Source organism: Sciurus vulgaris, assembly GCF_902686455.1.
Source record: "Sciurus vulgaris genome assembly, chromosome: 5".
In the NCBI taxonomy this organism is placed as follows: Eukaryota; Metazoa; Chordata; class Mammalia; order Rodentia; family Sciuridae; genus Sciurus; species Sciurus vulgaris.
Window position 1 is genome coordinate 166,985,758 of NC_136465.1, and position 19,427 is coordinate 167,005,184.

General features: G+C 42.9%; 1 protein-coding gene across 3 annotated transcripts; it reads left to right on the plus strand.

Annotated features, from left to right (window-relative positions):
* The first annotated feature begins 262 nt into the window (after positions 1 to 262).
* On the plus strand, positions 263 to 18,789 carry FBXO7 (F-box protein 7). Of its 3 annotated transcripts, none has more exons than XM_079142427.1 (9): positions 263 to 575; positions 3,729 to 4,023; positions 7,304 to 7,531; positions 8,829 to 8,970; positions 10,679 to 10,762; positions 12,843 to 12,938; positions 14,979 to 15,155; positions 17,171 to 17,208; positions 18,106 to 18,789. In XM_079142427.1, exons 1-9 carry the CDS (start codon positions 454 to 456, stop codon positions 18,487 to 18,489), a joined length of 1,566 nt encoding a protein of 521 aa, XP_078998553.1. In that variant the 5' UTR covers positions 263 to 453; the 3' UTR covers positions 18,490 to 18,789. The 3 variants fall into 3 exon arrangements, with proteins under 3 accessions (XP_078998553.1, XP_078998554.1, XP_078998555.1); XM_079142428.1 differs by lacking the exon at positions 263 to 575 and adding an exon at positions 623 to 774 and having other exon boundaries at positions 3,881 to 4,023; XM_079142429.1 differs by lacking the exon at positions 263 to 575 and adding an exon at positions 634 to 774.
* Positions 18,790 to 19,427: the final 638 nt, after the last annotated feature.

Below are 19,427 nucleotides of genomic sequence, written 5' to 3' on the forward strand. Positions count from 1 at the left end.
CAGCGACCGCAGCGTTGTACGGCGCTCCGGAGCGACGCTCAACCTCACGCTTCTCAGAGCGGCGTCACGGGACACGCGGTAAAGACCTGAGCCCTGGGGACTGGTGAGCGGTGCAGCCCGCAGAGCCCCTTCCGGCGCCAACGTCCCTCCAGCCGCACCGAAGAACGGGCACCGCCGCAGCGCAGCGGAAGCGTGCGGACGCGCGGCGTCGTCGTCTGCGCCTGCGCGGTGCGCGCCACGGCCCAGGCAGCGCCGTCGCGCGCCGAGCCCTCGATCGCAGGGCTCCCGCTGCCGGCGGGCGGAGCGGGCTCCAGGGGGCGCCCCGACCAGAGCGGCGGACAGCGGGCGTTCCAGGGCCGCGGCGGGAGGAGCGGCCTGCGCCGCTGCCCCTGAGCGCCCCCCAGGCGGCTGCGGTGGTCGCCCCGACCCACGCCCCGCGGCTCTGCCGCCGCCATGAGGCTGCGGGTGCGGCTTGAGAAGCGGACCCGGCCGCTGGAGATGCCCGAGGCGGAGCCGACGCTGGGGCAGCTGCGCGCGCTCCTGAGCCAGGCCCTGCTGCCCACCTGGGGGTACAGGTAGGCGGGCGCGCGGCGGGAGAAGCGCGGCGCGGGCGTGGCCGGGCGGCCCGCGGGCTCGGGGGCCCGGCGGTCACGTGGGGCTGGCCCTCGGGGCGTCGCCGCCCCGGGGCCGGTGACTGTGACGCGCGAGGCCGCGGGGCGCTGGGCCGCTCGGGGACCATGGCCCAGCCTCCCGGGGGCGCCGGTCCCCTCGCGGGTGAGTAGCCTTCGGCGTTCCGGGCCCCGGCGTGCGCGCGGGACCCTCGCCCTGGCCCGAGTCCCGCCCTGCGGCCCGAGGAGTTCAGTGGGGAAGTTCGGAAAGTTCTGCGCGAGGGCGGAGAGCCGTTCCCCGCCGGCGCCGCGCCTCGCTGCCGCGCTCCCGGCGGCGGTAGCCGTCAGCCCGGGAGGGCGCGTGCCCGGCGGCGGCGAGCGCCCCGCGTTCCCCGCGCACTCGCGCGCAGGTGGCTCCGGACGCGGGTGGTCCTGGGCCTTGTGCTTTTTTTTTTTTCCTATGACGGAGGTAAACAATGCCTTGACCCCCGACTGCTGGAAATTTAGGGCCGTGAAGTTGAGAAAGATGAAGATTAACTTAAGGGGGTTGAAGATGAAGCCGCTCTTGCCTTGGAGGGTGCTTTCTGGGATACTTGGGAGGAGAGAGGACGACTTAAGGGTGCCCCTCTTCAAACACGGAGAGAGTGAATTTGAAATTTGTGCCAAGGGGGGGAAAAATTGCTGGCGCTTTTAAGGCGCATTTTTCAAAAGAGAAGCTCTTTCTGCTCGTTGCCACCTTTTAGAACTTGTGCAGACTTTTCACTGTAGTTGTAGAGTTTAGTAAAAGGAGGCCACATTATGGATTTCTCATCCTTTTAATTTTTCAGATTCAGAAGATTAAAAAACAACAACAGAAAAGGGGTGTTATCATAACTCCTTTGAAACATTATGCTTATTGCTACTACTTGGTGTTAAACCTAAGTAGAGTATGTACTGTCATCATTACCCTACCATGCATTTAATTTTTTTTTTGTTTTTTAGTTGTCAATGGACCTTTATTTATTTATATGCGGTGCTGAGAATTGAACCCAGTTCCTCACACATGCTAGGCGAGCGCATTACCACTGAGCCACAACCCCGATCCCTCCACCATGCATTTCTGAAGTGTGTGGTACATACATGTATATGTATAGATATACTTGTTTTATTATTATTTTTTTTGGAAAGCAGGATAGTCTTCAAAGGATATGTGACTTAAAAGGATATGACTGTTTGCATAAGAGCCCAAGTTAAGTTTCTCTTTCAGGTTTGTTTTTACAGTGGGGGCTGGTTAACTGCCAGGAATTTAAGTTTCAGCTTGAGAAACTAAATTTATTCTTCTGAAAGTGTTCATTTGATAAAGTAATCATCAGATGATAATATGATAATTATTTTAGTGTCTTTACTGAGCAAGTGGATCAAAAATGACTAATTTTTAAAAAAACCTGGTGTTTCTAGAGTTTCATTTTCTGATAAAGTTAACCCCCTGGCTCAGTTTATGTAGTTGGAAAACTACATAACTTTAGCAATAGTTCTTCCCTTTTTTCTGGAGTGGGAAGGAAAGTTGACATTTTTATTAAGCAAGCCATTTTCTACAAATAGGTATTTGTACATTGTACTAGATACTGCTTGTAAAAAAAAAACAAACAAAAAAAAAAACCCCTACCCTTTTGCTGTGACTAACCATCCATAAACACATTATTCATTTGAGGTGTTTTTCCTTTTCTGCCAAATTTAAAATGGTGTTTCATGGGCAACTGGAAGATTTTCAACTTTTTGTTTATCAAACAAAGCATTTTGAAAGAGCAGCAGAGCTACTTGTTTTCTAAAGAGCAGGAATTGTTTCTACTTTGTAATTTCTCTCTCAAGATGCTTTAATTGGTAAGAAAAAATGTATGTGTGAAAGAAAGAAGTGAATTATTTTGGAGCACTTTTCAACATGTAGAATTTTAAGAAAAAAATATAACTTGGTTTTCAGAGGAGTGCATCTATTGTTAACCTCTGCAGAAGTTAATCAGAATATCACTGCTAAATGTAGTCTTATAAAATGTTTTATCATAGTTTAATAATTATGCCTCACCACTGTGTGATAAAAAAAGCACTGATATTCCTCCCAGATCTAACGGTCTGTTATGCAGAATGTATAGGAGTTCATTGCTTTGTGCTTGGAGTTCTTATCTTATGTAGTTCTTATCTTGCTGATCATCAGTAGGAAGGATGGATTTGTAACCAGTCATTTACATATATTCATCTAACTTTTTGTGGTTATGAATATTTAGGACATAGATCTGGTGTTTTGGTATCAATGTAAGCATATCATCCTGTAAGCACATTGAAGACACAGCCCTAATTTTACTTTCATCCTAATCTTCCAATCTAATGTTTGGTGGTGCATTTATTCCACAAATACTTCATTTGCCTAGAGCTGGAGATTCAGTTTCAAACTGAATACACAAATTCCCTGATCTGGATCTTTTTTGGTTTGTAAGTGCAGTGATTGGGTGTTCATGCTGTTGTGCTCCACGTGCCTCCCTCTAAGCTTTGTTTTGAAGCTGACCTATTACCTGTCTGACATGAAAAGGATCCCTGATCTTCTGAAACTTAAGTCCTAGTAGTGGGTGTGGGAAGACAGAAGATAGATAAGTAAATACCAGGTTTTCATACAGCGGTGTTGCAGTAGAAATAAAACTTGAGAATGGAATAGGGTCTAAGCAGAGGAATGATGGGATCTCATTTACATTTTAGAAAGAGTATTTCATTGAATTTATTTGCTACCAATTATAAGACACATTGCTTTACTTAACACTAAGGGGGAAATGCTGTGAATTACACTGATGTGTCATTGTTCTTGAGAAGCATCCCAGTTTCAAAGATGTCAATATAAAAAAGTATGTATTTTAGAATTGATGAAAACATGGATTGATGACAGAGAAGTACTGTGTGTATCCCCCAGGCTTAAGTTTTAGCCATTAGAAATGTATAATTTAGGCATTTGATGAAAGAACATGTAATTTATTTTGCTTTTTTTCATTATTTTATACTGCCAGGGTCATGCCATGTTCCTTACAGATAGTCCAAATGTATTGTTTAGGGTAGTGGTAATAGGTAGCTCTTACTATCCTTATCCATCTTTCTTGGCAGTTCTGATACCCGATTTGCAATTACATTGAACAACAAGGATGCCCTCACTGGAGATGAAGAGACCTTGGCTTCGTATGGGATTGTTTCTGGGGACTTGATATGTTTGATTCTTGAAGATGCCATGCCAGCACCTAACTTACCTTCATCCACAGATTCAGAGCATTCCTCACTCCAGAATAATGACCAACCCTCTTTGGCCGCCAGCTCCAGTCAGGCCAGCATACCTGATGAACAACGGAATGATTCATTCCCAGGACAGGCAGCCCAATCCCATGTCTGGAATGACGACAGTATGGTGAGTATTAAAGACAACGAGAATCCAGTATCTTAAAAGTCATTGGCTGCCGTGCTAGTCAGCAGGGTTGGCATCAGTGCACTGCAGATCATGTTCTCATAGAACTTTTTTTTTTTTTAACTGCTAAATACCTGGACCAGTATTGGGCTGGCACTCTGAAGTGCCCAGCTTTGATCTGAGTACTTTGTTCAGATGCTCACTCCTTTAGCTCAGTCATCCCTTGGTTCTGTCACTGTCTCTGAACTTAGGATGCCCAGTTTTTCTTCTCTGTGCTATTTCACTCATTAAGGGTACGTGCATATCCTGAATTGGAAAAATCATTTATGTCCAGGTATTTGGATTTCAATTTATTTTAGAAAGAATTATTTCTGCCTGATACAGATAATCTGGGGGAATGAGTAAGGATATTTAGGTACATACTTAAATTATATTTCTGAGTCTTTTTTCCTGATAGACTCATTTAGAGATAACTTCGGTAGAAGGGCAATCCCTTTTACTTCTGTGTGCTAATTAAAATAGTTCAGTTTCATAGGATATGTGATAGTTACTAGTTTCCTTTTGGAAGTTTTTGAGAAATTAATGTTGCCACAAGGTAGTAATTTCAGTTCTAAAATCACATTAATTTGGAATATTACTCAGCCATAAAGAATGATAAAATTATGGCATTTGCAGGCAAATGGATGAAATTGGAGAATATCATGCTAAGTTAGATAAGCCAATCTCAAAAAGCCAAAGGACGAATGATATCGCTAATAAGTGGAGGATGACACATAATGGGGGGGAGGGAAGGGTTAGTGTTAGGGTTAGAGTTAGGGTTAGGGAGGGGGGCAAGTATGGAGGAAGGAAGTACTGTATAGAGGGTAAAGAGGGGTGGGAGGGGTGGGGGGAAGGGAAAAAATAACAGAATGAATCAAACATTACTCTTTGTAAATTTATGATTACACAAATGGTATGCCTTTGCGCCATGTACAAGCAGAGAATCAGCATGTGTCCCATTTGTTTACAATAAAAAAAAAAGAAAGAATAAACTCTTCCAAAAGTATCAAAACAAAACAAAACAAAAAAAAAATCACATTAATTTGTATTCTAAGGTTTGTGTAGGGTGACTATAAAATGTCAAGAAAACTGAGTTTGATGCTTTCAGTCCTTGAAGCAGTCTGATCTGCTAAGTAAATGGGGAAGGGAACATTTAAAAAGGGAAATAATGTAGATGAGTAAAACTTGAAACCAGAGGAGGTGAACTTTATAAGTTAATATAAATTAATTTCTCTGTTCGTTGCATTTGGGAATTCATCCAATACCTGTGGTCTTTAATGAGAGGTGGAGATAACACGTATCAGAACTGACTGCTGTTTTAATGCATTTGATTCACTTGTTTCTGTGTCTTGTAAATGATCTGTAGTAAAATGGTCTGTTTGGAGGGTGTCAGTGTTTTTTTCATTTCTAACGTGGGAAGGATGTGATAACACTCTTATCAGAATGGCCCAGAGGATGACAGTTAGGAGTGAGGAGTTAGGAGTCAGGTTGATAAGCCTGTGGGGGACTCAGGTCTCTCTCACATGTAATTTTCAACTTAGTGTAACCCTTTGTTAATTTTTCCAAATATGTTCTGTTTCACACTACTCTGAGTAGTAAGTGGCCCAAAGTTAGACATTATGTTAAAGATGCAAAAGAGCTTATTCTTCATAATTTACCTCCATGTTAAGTGGTTTCTGTTTGCTCAAAAAAAAAAAAGAAAAGAAAATCATGGACATGGTTTTGTGCCATATGTTTTATTTAGACAGTGTGAATCATCATTGCCTCTAGGCTTTAACAGGTGGATTTGGATCTTTCCATAGTCCATAGGACTTAGATCCTCAGAGATTTTAACAATGGTTGTGCCTCTGGCTCCTTATATTCCTCCAGTCTTTAATTTACACTATGTTATTTTAATTTCCTTTGCTCCTTCTTTAATGGAAATATAAACTGAAGAAGAAATATGTGCTTTCCTTTAAGAGATGAGCACACACCTAAGAAATAAGGTTTCTGAGCAGAATTCATACAGTAAATTAGTTTCATTGAAGCATGTATTGCATATAAGAGCCTTGAACTGCGAGTCTGGGGATCTGGGTTTGTTTCAAATTTTTATTAGCTGACTACCTTTGATTGTGTTATATAATCTTTCTGCATTATAATTACTTCCTCTATAAAAAAGCATTATCATCTATCTTGCCTGATTTATAGGATCATTTTCAGGCACAAATGAGAAAGCACTTTGAAAACAAAAGCATTGTACAATTGTGAGATGTTATCCTCCAACATGTTAGACAGGCATTTATTGAATACATACCATGTGTCAGGTAGTGTGTTGGGGTTACAGAATGGGTGACTTGTGATCTGTTCCTGTGGGAGCAAGGGACTGGCAGAAAGTGAATGCAGGAAGGGTGAGGGAGCAGGTGACGAAGGGCCTTCTTTGCTAAGGAGTTTAGGAGTTTCTATGTAATTTGTAGGCCTGCATTTCTCAGCGTGACCTCTATGAAAAAGCGTGTTTCATGAGATTATAAGTGTCACGGGGATGTTGAGGAAGAAGGATAACATGTCTTGGTTAAATGTTACATATTACTGTTATTTTTAGACTTCTCAGAGCTTTTATAATATTAATGTATTTTGTGAATATGGTGAGTGAGGTTAACTAACTGTAGCTTGGAGCATTTTCCATACTTATTTGATCATGCATCGACTTTTTTCCTAAGAACATGGAGGGGCGCCATCTAAGGCATGATTGAGAGAAATTCTGTTGACTGTTTTGGGGAAATCCTGGTGAGTTAAACTGGGACCTAGGACATGATTGGATTTTTAATGGCCAAGAAACTGGCAGCAGTGGGTAGAATGTACTGGAAGACGAGAAGATGGAGGCAGGGTACTTGTGGGGGGGCTGCTGCTGGAAGTCAGGAGACAAAGGATGAGAGCTGAAGTTCCTGTGGGGTAGGAAGGGGCAGCTTCTGAGAGATGCTTGGCAGTGAGTGTCTGCACCAGGAAGCCTGGCTGATTTGGGCAGGTTAGTGAGGTGGAGTGAGTTCTCAGGGATGATTTCTGGGGTTTTTGTCACGTCAGCTAGAATCACTGGAGTCATGGGACCCAGGGTGGAGAGTTAGGTTCCAGGCTCGTTTCTTTATGACGGCTCCTTACAGTGTCTTCTGTTTGTAAACCCAGTGTTATGCTTTGGCTTTGAGCCTAGATGCAAAATGCACTGTGTAAAGATAGTATTTTGAATGAATTCTGTTTTCCTTATCCTCTTCAGTCAGGGCCTAGTCAGACCTTTGAAGCTGAATCAACCCAGGATGTCGTGGATATGGAGGAGGGCTCAGGCTTCTGTCCCTCAGAACCCATGCTGTGCAGCGAAGCCGTGGAAGGGCAGGTGCCACATTCCTTAGAGACCTTGTACCAGTCAGCCAGCTGCTCCAACGCCAGCGATGCCTTGATAGTGTTGGTCCATCTCCTCATGTTGGAGTCAGGGTACATCCCTCAGGTAGGTGCCACCAGCAGCACCCACACACCTCGTGGGGTGAGTGTCCCACTGCATCAGTAGATACCACTAGGGCGTTGTAGCATTCCAGGCTTCTTTATTCAGTGTGATTGGATATTGAACATAAGTGCCACACACAGTGATGGGCATTCAGTAAATGTGCCTTTCCCTCTTTTCCTTCTGTTTTTGATTCTTCACTTCCTTTTTCAGTATTTAATATTGCAGAGGTAATGTTACTATAGTTAAAAAAAGACAAAAGATTGTTTGGTAATATGTAGATACAGGAGGGTGTTGGGTGTGCCAGGAGAGCTGGTTATTTTTTATGTTAATGGCTTTATGAAATGCTAGTAATTTAATAAGATTTAGTTAGGAAGAGGGACATTGTTCTTGTATTGCAGTTGCTTATCTGTGTTCTCTCATGCATTCATTAACTGGTAAGCATCTGCTGATGTCACGAACAGGCTCTGTCCCTGCTCTCAGGTTGCTTATATGTGTGGTGATTCCTGTTCACAAGTTGCCCAGAGTCTAAGAGCGGCAGAGATAAACAAGCATGTGAACTATTATACTGTATGGGTTAGGTTTTAGGAGAGACATCAGTATATACAGGATGCCAGGGATCGCAGGAGAATATTTTAGAGTAGAGCTTCTCAAACTTTCATGTGCTAAGGAATGTCTGGGATCCCATTGGAACGTAGATTCTGACTTAGTAAATCTAGGATGGAGCCTGAGCTTGCATACTCCTCCTGTCCAATGCCCATGCTGCTGGCCTGTGGGTTACAAGGAGTGGAGTAATTCACAGATCCTTCACACATATGGTGTGCTGCGTACTGAGCCAGGAATTAGAAAATCAAAATATTGGAACACTCCTTGTGCTCAAGTCCATAGTAGGTGAGAGAGACAATACATAAATAAGAAATAAATTGACAACATAGTAGAAGTATATAAAAATACAAAAAATGTGAGGGAATGGAAGAGGGAATGACAGTTGTTTTGAAAAGGACTTTACAAAGAAAGTGATATTTGAAGTTGGGATCTTGAGTGATGTCTGCTTTGCTGGAGGGAGAAGTGTCTGAAGGAATTAAGCCTTATTTCTGTGATGTTATTTTAACAAAAATTTTAATAGAAAATTGTTACAATCTTCTGTCTTTATTAATGGCATGATTGCTGATGGGGCACATTTTATTAAGGGGGCTGTAAGAATTGTTCATTTTTAAACAAGTTAGGGGCCTTTTGGATCTTTAATTTTTTTGAGAGTAACACTTTTCTTCATTGTTCATTTCCCTTTTATTTTATTCCTCAGGGGACTGAAGCCAAAGCCGTGTCCATGCCAGAGAAGTGGAAGTCGAGCGGCGTGTACAGGCTGCAGTACACACACCCTCTCTGCGAGGGCGGCTCTGCGGCGCTCACCTGTGTGCCTTTGGGAAACCTGATCATCGTCAATGGTAACTGGGCGGCGCAGTCGTGGTTGTTGTTCGTGATTGAGTACCTAGCTTGTGTACTTCACGGGTTTCTCTTCAGATGTTTCGTAGTCGCTTCCGTGACTGGTGATCCCGCCGTAGCTGGATCTCAGCCTCTGTAGTGTCTAGACCCACGACAGCATGCGTCTGAAAGGTTAGAGAGTGCGAGTGGCGTTTCGGCCGCCGCCTTCCGTCTTGGGGCAGCCATGCTCTGTTGACCTCTTCACCTTTGCTTTTGGGGGCAGCTGTGACACCAGGAGTGAGATGAGTCATGTGAACTCTTCCAGAATACTCTTTTTACGCCTGCTGTGGATGGCCTTATTTTATATTTTTAATGAAGGTCGAACTGGGATTGTGAGACTGGGCGGAGGTCCCTCTTCATGCACTTTGGCATCTCCGTGGCCAGCTGTGTGTAGAAACACTGCTAAGGGTCCTGAGACCTTAGCGTATGTGTGTTTTATTCTCTCCTTTTCCCCATGAAAGTCACTCTGAATGAACAGTTTTTAAAAAAAATCTCTTTCCCTGAGAAGTTCCCCTGAGAGAGCAGCACATTCCATCCTTGTATTTTGTTTTAGCTCACGTGCCGCTCAGGTCCACAGCAGCTACCAGTGGTCTCCGGGATAGCCTCAAGATCACACGTTCTGTTTTGTTTTTTGAGATTTGTCCTTTTAGCTGGTTATGATGGCACGTAAGATTAGAATGACAGTATTTTTGTTTTGTTTCTTGTATTTGAAAAAATGATGGCATTAGGATGCCCTAGCAGCATTTTGTCACCAATTCTTTGCAGCGAACCTGCGTAGCTTTTAGTCTGACTTTCTTATACACAGTGTCACTAGTTTCTGTCTTTATCTAAGTGTTCTGCTGTGTCGCATCACCGTTAAAGTTACCAGATAGTTAATGTGAAGCTGTAATTTGAGCCTCAGTTTCTTATGAAAGCACTTAATGACTGCATATAATAACCTCTGTTTACTAAACGTCTTGATGATTTCTTAATTCCTCTGTTTTGTTACTTCACTGTTCTTGGCAGTTGGCTGCTTGCAGGCTTGTGTGGCAGCCAGCCATTCCAGACTCGATACTTTGGAAAAGAACAGAGTGTCCTTAAGTCCCTCCTTTACCCAGGGCAGCCTGCTTGGTGCACGTGTGCATAAGCACATCACTGGCTCTTTCATGGATGGAGATGAAGTGCGCCTTTGTATACATGATTAAAATTGAACCCTCTGGTGATGTCGAGAACATCGGTCCTTTGGGCCTAGAGTGACGATGCTGTGAAAACTAGCAGAATTCTTTTAATGAACAAGGGTAGACCCATTGCCAAGGATTCAATTTTAAAAAAAGAATGTTGTTTTTAGTGACTGCATTAGAAATAATGGTTTTATTGTGTTTAGCTGCCTCCTATTAACCTTGTTGCATATCTCTCAATTACTAATGAGCCACTGTTGGTAACATTTAGTAGACTGTATATAAAGATGCTTACTGTAGTTTTTAAAGGTGGTGCTTGAGGGTGAAGTTACTTCATGCAGGTTTTCACTTTTGACCTTGCAGTGGGGGAAAGAAATAGGCATAGAGCAGTTTGTTTTGCATAATGTGTCCTTTGCGCATTGCTGGTGAGGAAATGCATACCTGTCCTATAAAAGGAAGGCAATTGATACAGTGACAGCATTTTAAAATCATATTTCTTTTTCTTTATTTTTAGCTACACTGAAAATCAGCAGTGAGATTCGAAGTGTGAAAAGATTGCAGCTGCTGCCAGAATCCTTTATTTGCACAGAGGAGCCAGGTGACGTAACCAAGACTTAACAATGGGGTGAAACTTTGAGAAGTGCACTTCCAAAAAACCTAGAAAGATAATGTTTAAAAGACTGAAAACATTTTTTTGAGGCTAAGAAAATAGGAGAGTGTTCAGAATGGTCTTTGGTTGGACATGGAACTTGGGCATTAGCTGAATTAAACATCCAATGTGAGACTAGACCAGTACTAACCTTGTTTTTTCCTTTTTACTGTCATTCTCCTGAGGAGCCTTTGGAGATTTTTTTTTTTCTTTTTTTCCTTAATTGCTCTCCTCCATTGAACTTTAATACCACAAATATACTTTGTATTTGTGTACTGTGACCCTTTGCAAGGTCACAAACCAGTGTAAAGCTAGGATATTGTTTGCCCTCCAGAACCAGGTTTTGGGACAAAATCTTGAACTGGATGCATGAACTAGACTCATGAGTCTATAAAGGTGCCTTTCTTTAGAATCAGGAAAACTTGAATTTCCTTGGCTATATCACTGTGTTCATCTCTACTAGGGAGGACTTTGCTGTGGAAGAAATACACCACACTCTGCAGGAATTTTCTTATGACTATTCAACAGGACAGTAAACAGGTCTAGAGGAGGTTAAGTTGCTTCACAGGTATAGTCCTAATAAAGGGGGAGATTTAGATTTGGAATAGATACATCTGACTCCTGACCTTTTAAGAACAACTTCTGTAGGGATCTAGCTCAGATTCTTTATCTTATTTCTCTTAAGGAAAAAGGAAATGGAGGCAGAAAACTAATGCCTTTGTATAAGTATATGGACTGTTTTAATTAAGTATTTTTAATAAAGTGCTTTTATGTTGGATAGAGATTTGCTGTTTGGTGAGTCATTTTAATGAATTTTACTGTGGCTTATAGTACAGACCCTAGTAACTTTCACTAAGTACTGTTATTCGACCTTTTAAGTCCCTAATTACTTCTAATACAGGTTGTTGAAGAGAAAAATTGAAAGAAAATTAGTTTTACACTTGAAGAAGGGCCTTGAATCAATCTTATTTTTAAAATGAGTTCTGGACATCAGATCTCAGACTTGAGATCCCAGGTTCATATGGCAAAGATTTAGAGTTTAACTGCATCTCTTTCCTTGTGCTTGTGAGTCAAGTCATAAACGTGTCGTTGTCGATAGTGAAACACATCAACATGGGACGGGAGGGAGCAGGCGTGCACTGTTGACGCACTAGGCACTTTACTTTCGAGCAGTTCTTCCAGGGTAGTGGGGGGTCTCTTCTCTAAACAGGAGGGATTGGATGGGCAGGTATTCGTTCCAAGTTGCGCACTCGGTAAACAGCAGAAGTAGAGCGGGGAACCTCGGGCAGTGGGTGTGCTGCCACGCTCAGTGTGCTTGTGTGTCCCCTGGAGATGGTTCTGACACGCGGGTTCTGGTTGAGTAGGGCTGTGGTGGGGCCCGAGATTCAGCATTTCTAAGCAGTGCCTAGGTGACGTCAGTCTGTGGACCCACGGGCTAAGTTCTATGGGCCAGACGCCCTTCCTTGGTACCCTCCCTGCTCTGCCACTCACTGTGGGGCTGTGGATAGGCTCATTGCACTTTGTTCTGTTTTTAAAATGGAAACCATAGAATCTCTCTCTTAGGGGAGAATTGCTGATGCAAGGGGAGGCTCCAAAAATGCTTGACACTTGCTGATACCTAGTCATCATGTGATAAATACCGTTACTTACTGAGCTCTAGGCTCCATCAGAGCAGTTCTCCACTGTGTGCCCAGTGCCCAGAAGGGGCTGGTGGGTAATCTGGAAATCCTGCCTTATGTGTGAATCTCATACACGCTTTCTCTTTAGTCATAGCCCATGAGCTAATGGGCTGGCAGCTTTGATAACTTGATACGGGAATTTTAGCTTTACCTCTGCAATTCCGTTTTATCAGTCATGCACTCTGCCTGTGCCTCTGCTAGGGACTTGGTTGCTATTTATCTGTGCAGGAATTATTTTTATTTGTTTACCAACTTGATTTGCTAGAGGTAGAAGACAGACATTATTTCAAGTTCTTCCACTTGAAAATACTTTTTGTGTTTTGATTTTTAATTTCTAAAAAATACTCTAGGGGAAAATGCATCCAAGGTGTATAAAGACCTTCAGAAGCTCTCTCGCCTCTTCAAAGACCAGCTGGTGTACCCTCTTCTGGCTGTCACCAGGCAAGGTAAGAGGTGGCAATGAGTCACCACCAGTTAATTAATACCTAGGAATAGCCATCAGGGGATGTGTGCTTGGTGACTCTGGACATCTCACTTTTTTCTTTTCTCCTGATGAAAGTTTCTCTTAAGACTAAGCTTCAGTGTTCCTCCTTCGCTGGTATCACGTCCTTTGTGTGTATTGGCATAGCATTTTGTATGTTTTCTTGCTGTAGCCTTTTGCAGTGTGTTGTGATTGTCCCTGTGATTTCTTTCTCTGTGACATTGTGAGTGGAAAGTAGGTGTAAGTCTTACTTGCTTTTATGTTCCATGGTTTAGCACAGGATCTGTCCCAAGTAGATGTTCAGTAAACACACACATACAGAACATCAATAAGTAGCTTATTCATCAGGTCTAAGTTTTTTTTTGTTTTGTTTCTGAAACCAACATGGGGGACTGGGGACTCTTGGGCATTTCGTCAGATGTTTTACAAGCTGGTGGATGTTTAGTGCTGCTAACATTGAAGTGGATTTTATTACATTTGCTTTATGGATGACAGTATTGTAATTCTGTAAGGTTTATAATTCAGTCAAGGGCCTTGTTATTAGCTTTCTCTTGTTTTTGTTGCAGTAAAAAAAATATTGTAAAACTACACTCACTTAAACTGAGCATTTTTGTCAGTCCTGTGCATGTTGTGTGTGGTTTGCTTTGTCTGAAGGAGTGGTCTTTATCCAGGTCATGCTCTTCCCAGGGCAGTGGGAACAGAGAGCCAGTGGCCCAGCACTGTGGGATTTCAAAGCTTTGGCCCAGAAATGAAAGGTCACTTCCACTCACATTTCACTGGACAGAGTCAATCAAAAGTGGCCAAACCCAATAGTAGTGGGGCAAGGAAGTCTATTCACAGGAAGGAAGTTATTGAGAACCAAAATACGATTTACCACAGTCTTTTAGCTGGTAAGGAATTTCAGGCTTGCACAAACAGATACATATGCTTTATTTACTATTTAAATGTAGAGAAATAGATGTTTTTAGTTTCAAGCTGCACAGTACCGTGGCTATTATTTTCTTCTTTAGTTGGTGATGAGGGAAGGGGAATAATGTGAATTTTGAAAACTCACAGATACGTTGTTGGGTTTTTGTTTTCTTTGCTAGTACAGAATAGCTTTGTAAATATTGCAGAGGAGCTAGTGTTGAACATCCCCAGTCTGAAAGTCTGAAATACGAAATGCTCCAAAATTGGAAACAAGACCTTCAAAAGGTTTTAGATTTTGGATTTTTGGAATAGGGATGCTTGATTGGTGAAGTTTGTACAAATATTCTGGAGTCCCAAAAACTAAAATGTAAAACACTTATAGTTTCAAGCATTTCAAATGATATATAACTCAATTTTTAATTAAAAAAATAATTTTCTTTTGACGTTAGGACATACTCTTCTTTCTTTCCCTTTCTTGACTTTGCTTCTAAATTTTTCTATTTTCCTTTTTCCTCAGCCTGCTAAATTTCATATAATAGTTATTGCTAACTCTTGAGTGCTTGTGATATACCAGATGCTTTCTAAATACGAATCTATTTATGTATTTAATTCTCATAACATGGTAAGGTAAGTACTACATAATACTACTAACCCATGGTACAGGAAATTGAGTTAGACAGAGTTTCACTTGTCCAGAGACACCTAGCTGGTAAACAGCAGGGTTGGGATCAGTTCTGGAAGCCATTGGGTTGTCCATTTGCTGTAGCTGAATAGAGGAATTTTATTGCATTGAGTATTGCTCGAGGCAGAAGAAGCCATTGGCAAGTATTTAGTAGTTGACCCAGTTATTTATTTAATCTATATTAAAAAGTGTTTTTCTTTCTGCAAAATGTAAAGGAAATGAGGGGCCTAGAGTAGTGTGAGTTGGTGGTGATAGTCATCCTGGGGTTAAAGCGTGTTGTAGCTGCTGCATACTGGGGTAACCGAGACCGTATCTTGTCTGCCACTTCTTTAGAAAGGAGCAGGTGGCAGCGTTCGTGTGGGAAGCCTGGATGCCTTGACTCAGTAGAAGCTGTTGCTTTCTCCTCTCTTTCAGCACTGAACCTGCCAGATGTGTTTGGGTTGTTGGTCCTCCCATTGGAACTGAAGCTGCGGATCTTCCGGCTCCTGGATGTTCGTTCGGTCTTGTCTCTGTCCGCAGTCTGTCGTGATCTCTTTATTGCTTCAGGAGACCCGCTGCTGTGGAGGTGTTTATACCTGCGGGACTTTCGAGGTGATTTCCACGCTGCCACGTTAGCTTAGGAAAAGGGTCTTTCTCAGTGGGCTGTCAGTCATGGGTATTCCACTTGACAGATTTTTTTTTTTTTGAGTTGCAAATGATAGGGAATAGCCTTAGTATAAGACATCCTAAGCTTTGCCTGTGTCCCCCAAAACTCTGTCCACTCATTTGTGTGTTCTTGGCATCACAAATAACCTGTTAGACTGAGTGTGTTATTTCAGGGTCGAGAATTGAAAGCACAACAGGTTTCTTCTTTGACTTTTCTCTAACGGCCACCTGAGTGTCTTGGAAATGAGCTGCATTTCTCACCCCGCCAGCTCTTGGGGCCCATTTGTTGTTAGGAGAGCTGCTCACCATTGACGAGCTCAGGCAATATTGTTTCCATATGGTCACGCTGGGGTGACCTGGTGATGGTTTTGGTGGCGATGATGACAGGAGAACCTGTGCACCAGGTCAGGGCCTGTTGGGGCACTTCTTTTCTGCTGCCATCTTGACGTTTTACTGCGTGTTGATATTTCTCAAACGGTCTGACTCTCAGTGAGTCATGAAACCAGTTAAAAGGGTCATTTTACAGAAACACACACATACCCCCGAAACAAAACAAAACCATAATAGAAAAATTGGTGTTTATTTTGTAAATAGTATCTGTTTATAACATAGAAACAGACTTCTATTTCAGTTATGTTTATGTAGCTGTAGTCTCTGTTGCAGTGCAAAGTACGTTATGTGGTTCATATAAAAATAGCTTGGATGAGAAGATTTAACAAACCATCTCAGCAGCTAAAATCTGGGGATGGAAGCCTTCCCTTTGGAGTTATTTGGGCTATTAAAGTTTTTGGTTTTTTTCTTTTAAAACTTCAAAATGTGTGTAGTGTGAATGCCTAGTTTCTCTCTTTTCCTCCTCCCTGTCTTTTTGCTTACTCTACTGAATCCAAAGCTTAAAGTGCTGTTTTGTTAAAATTGTCAGCAAATATCATTTTAAAAAGTTTTTTAAAAAAATCATAATCAAAAAGTAAAGATGGGGCTGGGGTTGTGGCTTAGTGGTAGAGCACTTGCCTAGCGTGTGTGAGGCACTGCATATAAATAAGTGAATAAAATGTCTATCAACAACTAAAAAAAAACCATATATATATATACACACACACACACACACACACACATATATAAATTATATATAAATATATATATATAAATTAAAAGTAAAGGCAAAGGGATCAACACATCTGAAAGAACCAACAAGGAGCAGCTGTCTGTGACACACACAGGAAAGGACAGACACCCTTCCATGTGTGTTGAAGTCTGGGTTCACAGTGGGATTGGGCTCTCTCATTGCAGATTGTGCTCACAGGCTTCTCCCTGAGCTGCGTGTCCTTTTAGACAGTGTTCCAGGGCTGGTCTGACTTCCTGCAGGTGGAGTAATTTGTAGAGAAGACATCACCATCTTTAATCCAAACTCTTCATTAGTCCCAGAGTTGGTTGGGTTCTTCTGACCTCATGTCATATATTTCAAATAAATAAGTACATGAAAAATACTTAGTTGTGCTTATGCTTTTGATAGTTGAAATCATTCAAAATATGGTTGGGAGGAAGAAATCTCACCCAAATATGGAAGAAAGCCTGAGTCAGCTTGACCTGCAGCGAAGAACAGGGATTATATGAACCTCGTCTGGTGTGAATGGGAGAAGCAGCTGGCACACCTGGATGAGGCTGGGAGAAGACTGTGCGTGTGACCAGTCGAAGCAGGGAGAGCAGCCATGAGACCCCAGAGTCCCCTCGGGATCACAGCAGGCATCACCCAGTGCACAGGGCAGTGACAGCCCCTGAGCTGTCGAGAAGGGTTTGAATTGGGTTCAGGAAAGGAGTGCTGTGGCGTGAGATGCAGCTGACTCGTGTCCCTCTTTATGCCAAATGGGAAAGTTTCAGTTTCTTTAGGACAAAAACAAACCCACTGTTTAAATGCTGGATGAATGAAGTGTTTTTAATTCCTTATTTTTTGTTTTGCTTTCTAGATGGGACTGTCAGAGCTCGAGACACAGACTGGAAAGAAGTAGGTATTTGTAAATAACAAGGCCAATGTACCTGACCAGAAGTAACCTGTAAATGTAATGAAACCTATCTTCGTAAACGAAAATGTTTTCAACTTTTACTTTAGATGTAGTGCTTGTGTTCCTATAATTATACAGAAAAGAAATATTAACGGTGATTGCTTTCATTTTTGCATAAAACATTCTTGCTCAAACTCTTGTTGCAAAAAAATTTGAGTTGTCCTGGAGTAGTCCTGACCATTCAGCTAGTTAGCAGAGTACGTTGTGATAAGAGCAAATGATGTTTTGTTTGCAGGTGACAGCTAAAAATACTTTCATGAGACTGAGAAACGTTCTTTTAGGATGAAGAATTAGAGAAGAATAAAATTCAATGGAAGTCCTCAGATATGTACAAAACACACAGTATATTATTTAGGCTATGTTCCATCCTTGAAAATAGGCACCTATTTAGTATTTTAAATGGAGATCCACTGGGGGCCTAATTTAGGTGAACAAAAAATGAATTTAAGTGCTGCCCCTCATCCTTCCAATACCTGACTTTGTTTTGTGGCATGACATTTTAAACAAACAGTTAGATTTTCCATTTTTACAAAAGGCTAATCTACACTTGCATATCCTGTGGGAGCTCTGGAAAGTATGTCACTCACTCACCCTCCTCTGGATTTACTGTGACCTCAGATTAGCCCAGTGGCTCATTTGGAGTGTTGTTAAAGAACAGCACTCTCTTGGCACTGCTTGGGGCTGCCACCCTATCTGCAGAGTGACACGGGCGCTCTCCTGCCCGGAGCCGTGTCTGCCTGGAGAGCGTGGGAAGGGAGGACAGAGCCGTGTGCCCAGTGAACTGGAACATGGGGAACATCTAGATCACTTACCGTATCTTGTTCTTTTTTCTCCTATAGCTATACAGGAAGAGGCACAAGCAAAGAAAAGAGGCTCAGCGAGGGCGGCACGTGATGTTCCTGCCATCGTCGCCCTACCCCATCCCCTTCTATCCTGGCCCCTTGCACCCCTTCCATCCCAGCTCGCTGCTCCCTCCGGGGATCATCGGTGGTGAATACGATGAAAGGCCAACACTTCCCTACGTCGGGGACCCTATCAATTCTCTCATCCCGGGGCCTGGGGAGACACCTGGCCAGTTCCCCCCACTCAGACCACGTTTTGATCCAATTGGCCCGCTTCCAGGACCCAACCCTATCTTGCCAGGGCGAGGGGGCCCCAGTGACAGATTTCCCTTCAGGCCCGGTAGGGGTCGGTCGTCTGACAGCCGACTGTCATTTATGTGATGGTTTGCAATCTCGCTCTGAAGCTCCTCCTGGGTTTCGATTGTTCTTTAAGGCTGCAGTGCCATCTCTCTGGGGTGCTGGTCTCTAGTGCCGTTCCTGCACACGGGGTGAGAGCGGCACTCCCAGAGCCTTTCTGTGGGTATTTCCAGCTTCAGGGGTGCTGTGGCCCAAAGGTTGCTCTGTGGAAAGGTTGGCCACAGGGCTAGTTTGCTACTGATTTCCCTGTTCTGATTCCTCTCTAGAACGGAGCTTGTTATACTGACAGTGTTGTGCACCAGATTAAAGAAAAGGTATAAGTTACATGGCTATCTTGACTTTTTCACAGAAAGATACTTTAAAAAATTGTTTTTTAGTTGTTGATGGACTTTTATTTTTATTCATTTATTTATATGCAGTGCCGAGGATCGAGCTCAGTGCCTTACACATGCTAGGCAGGTGCTGTACCACTGAGCCATGACCCCAGCCCCACAGAAAGAGATTTAATAAGTATTCAGAACAGGCGCACAGTGTTACTTGGACATTTTGAAAGTATCAAAGAACCTACTGAGTTAAGCAGATTATTATTGTAGAGCACTTATGTTCATTTTCTTTCTTTAGTGGCCCTCTTTAAACAAAAACTGGATTTATAGAATCAGTAAAAGCAGAATTAGTTCTGTTAAATGTGGGCTGGGTTCACACCCTCCCTTACAGGTGCATGGTGGAACTTCCGGGTTCTGAAGCTGCACAGGGTGAAGACCACTGGGTGGCGGGAATCGCTGCTGCGCCTGCTGGAGGGAGGGTGCTGGCACTGCTCTCCCCTGTGGTTTGAACACAGTAACTTTATTTATAATCTAAGAAGGTGGCCTCTTAACAACAGTCATGCTTTGAGTGCTGATCAGCTGCTTGCTTTTCAAAGGTAGCCTCCTCTTATTTGAAGAACATTTGAAGAATATTTGCTC

Excerpts from the sequence above, each read along its gene's own strand:
- FBXO7 (XM_079142427.1), top strand. The coding sequence starts at position 454 with ATGAGGCTGCGGGTGCGGCTTGAGAAGCGGACCCGGCCGCTGGAGATG. Across the intron at positions 10,763-12,842 it reads TATTTGCACAGAGGAGCCAG|GGGAAAATGCATCCAAGGTG; the intron begins GTGACGTAACCA and ends AAAATACTCTAG. Across the intron at positions 17,209-18,105 it reads GAGACACAGACTGGAAAGAA|CTATACAGGAAGAGGCACAA; the intron begins GTAGGTATTTGT and ends TTTCTCCTATAG.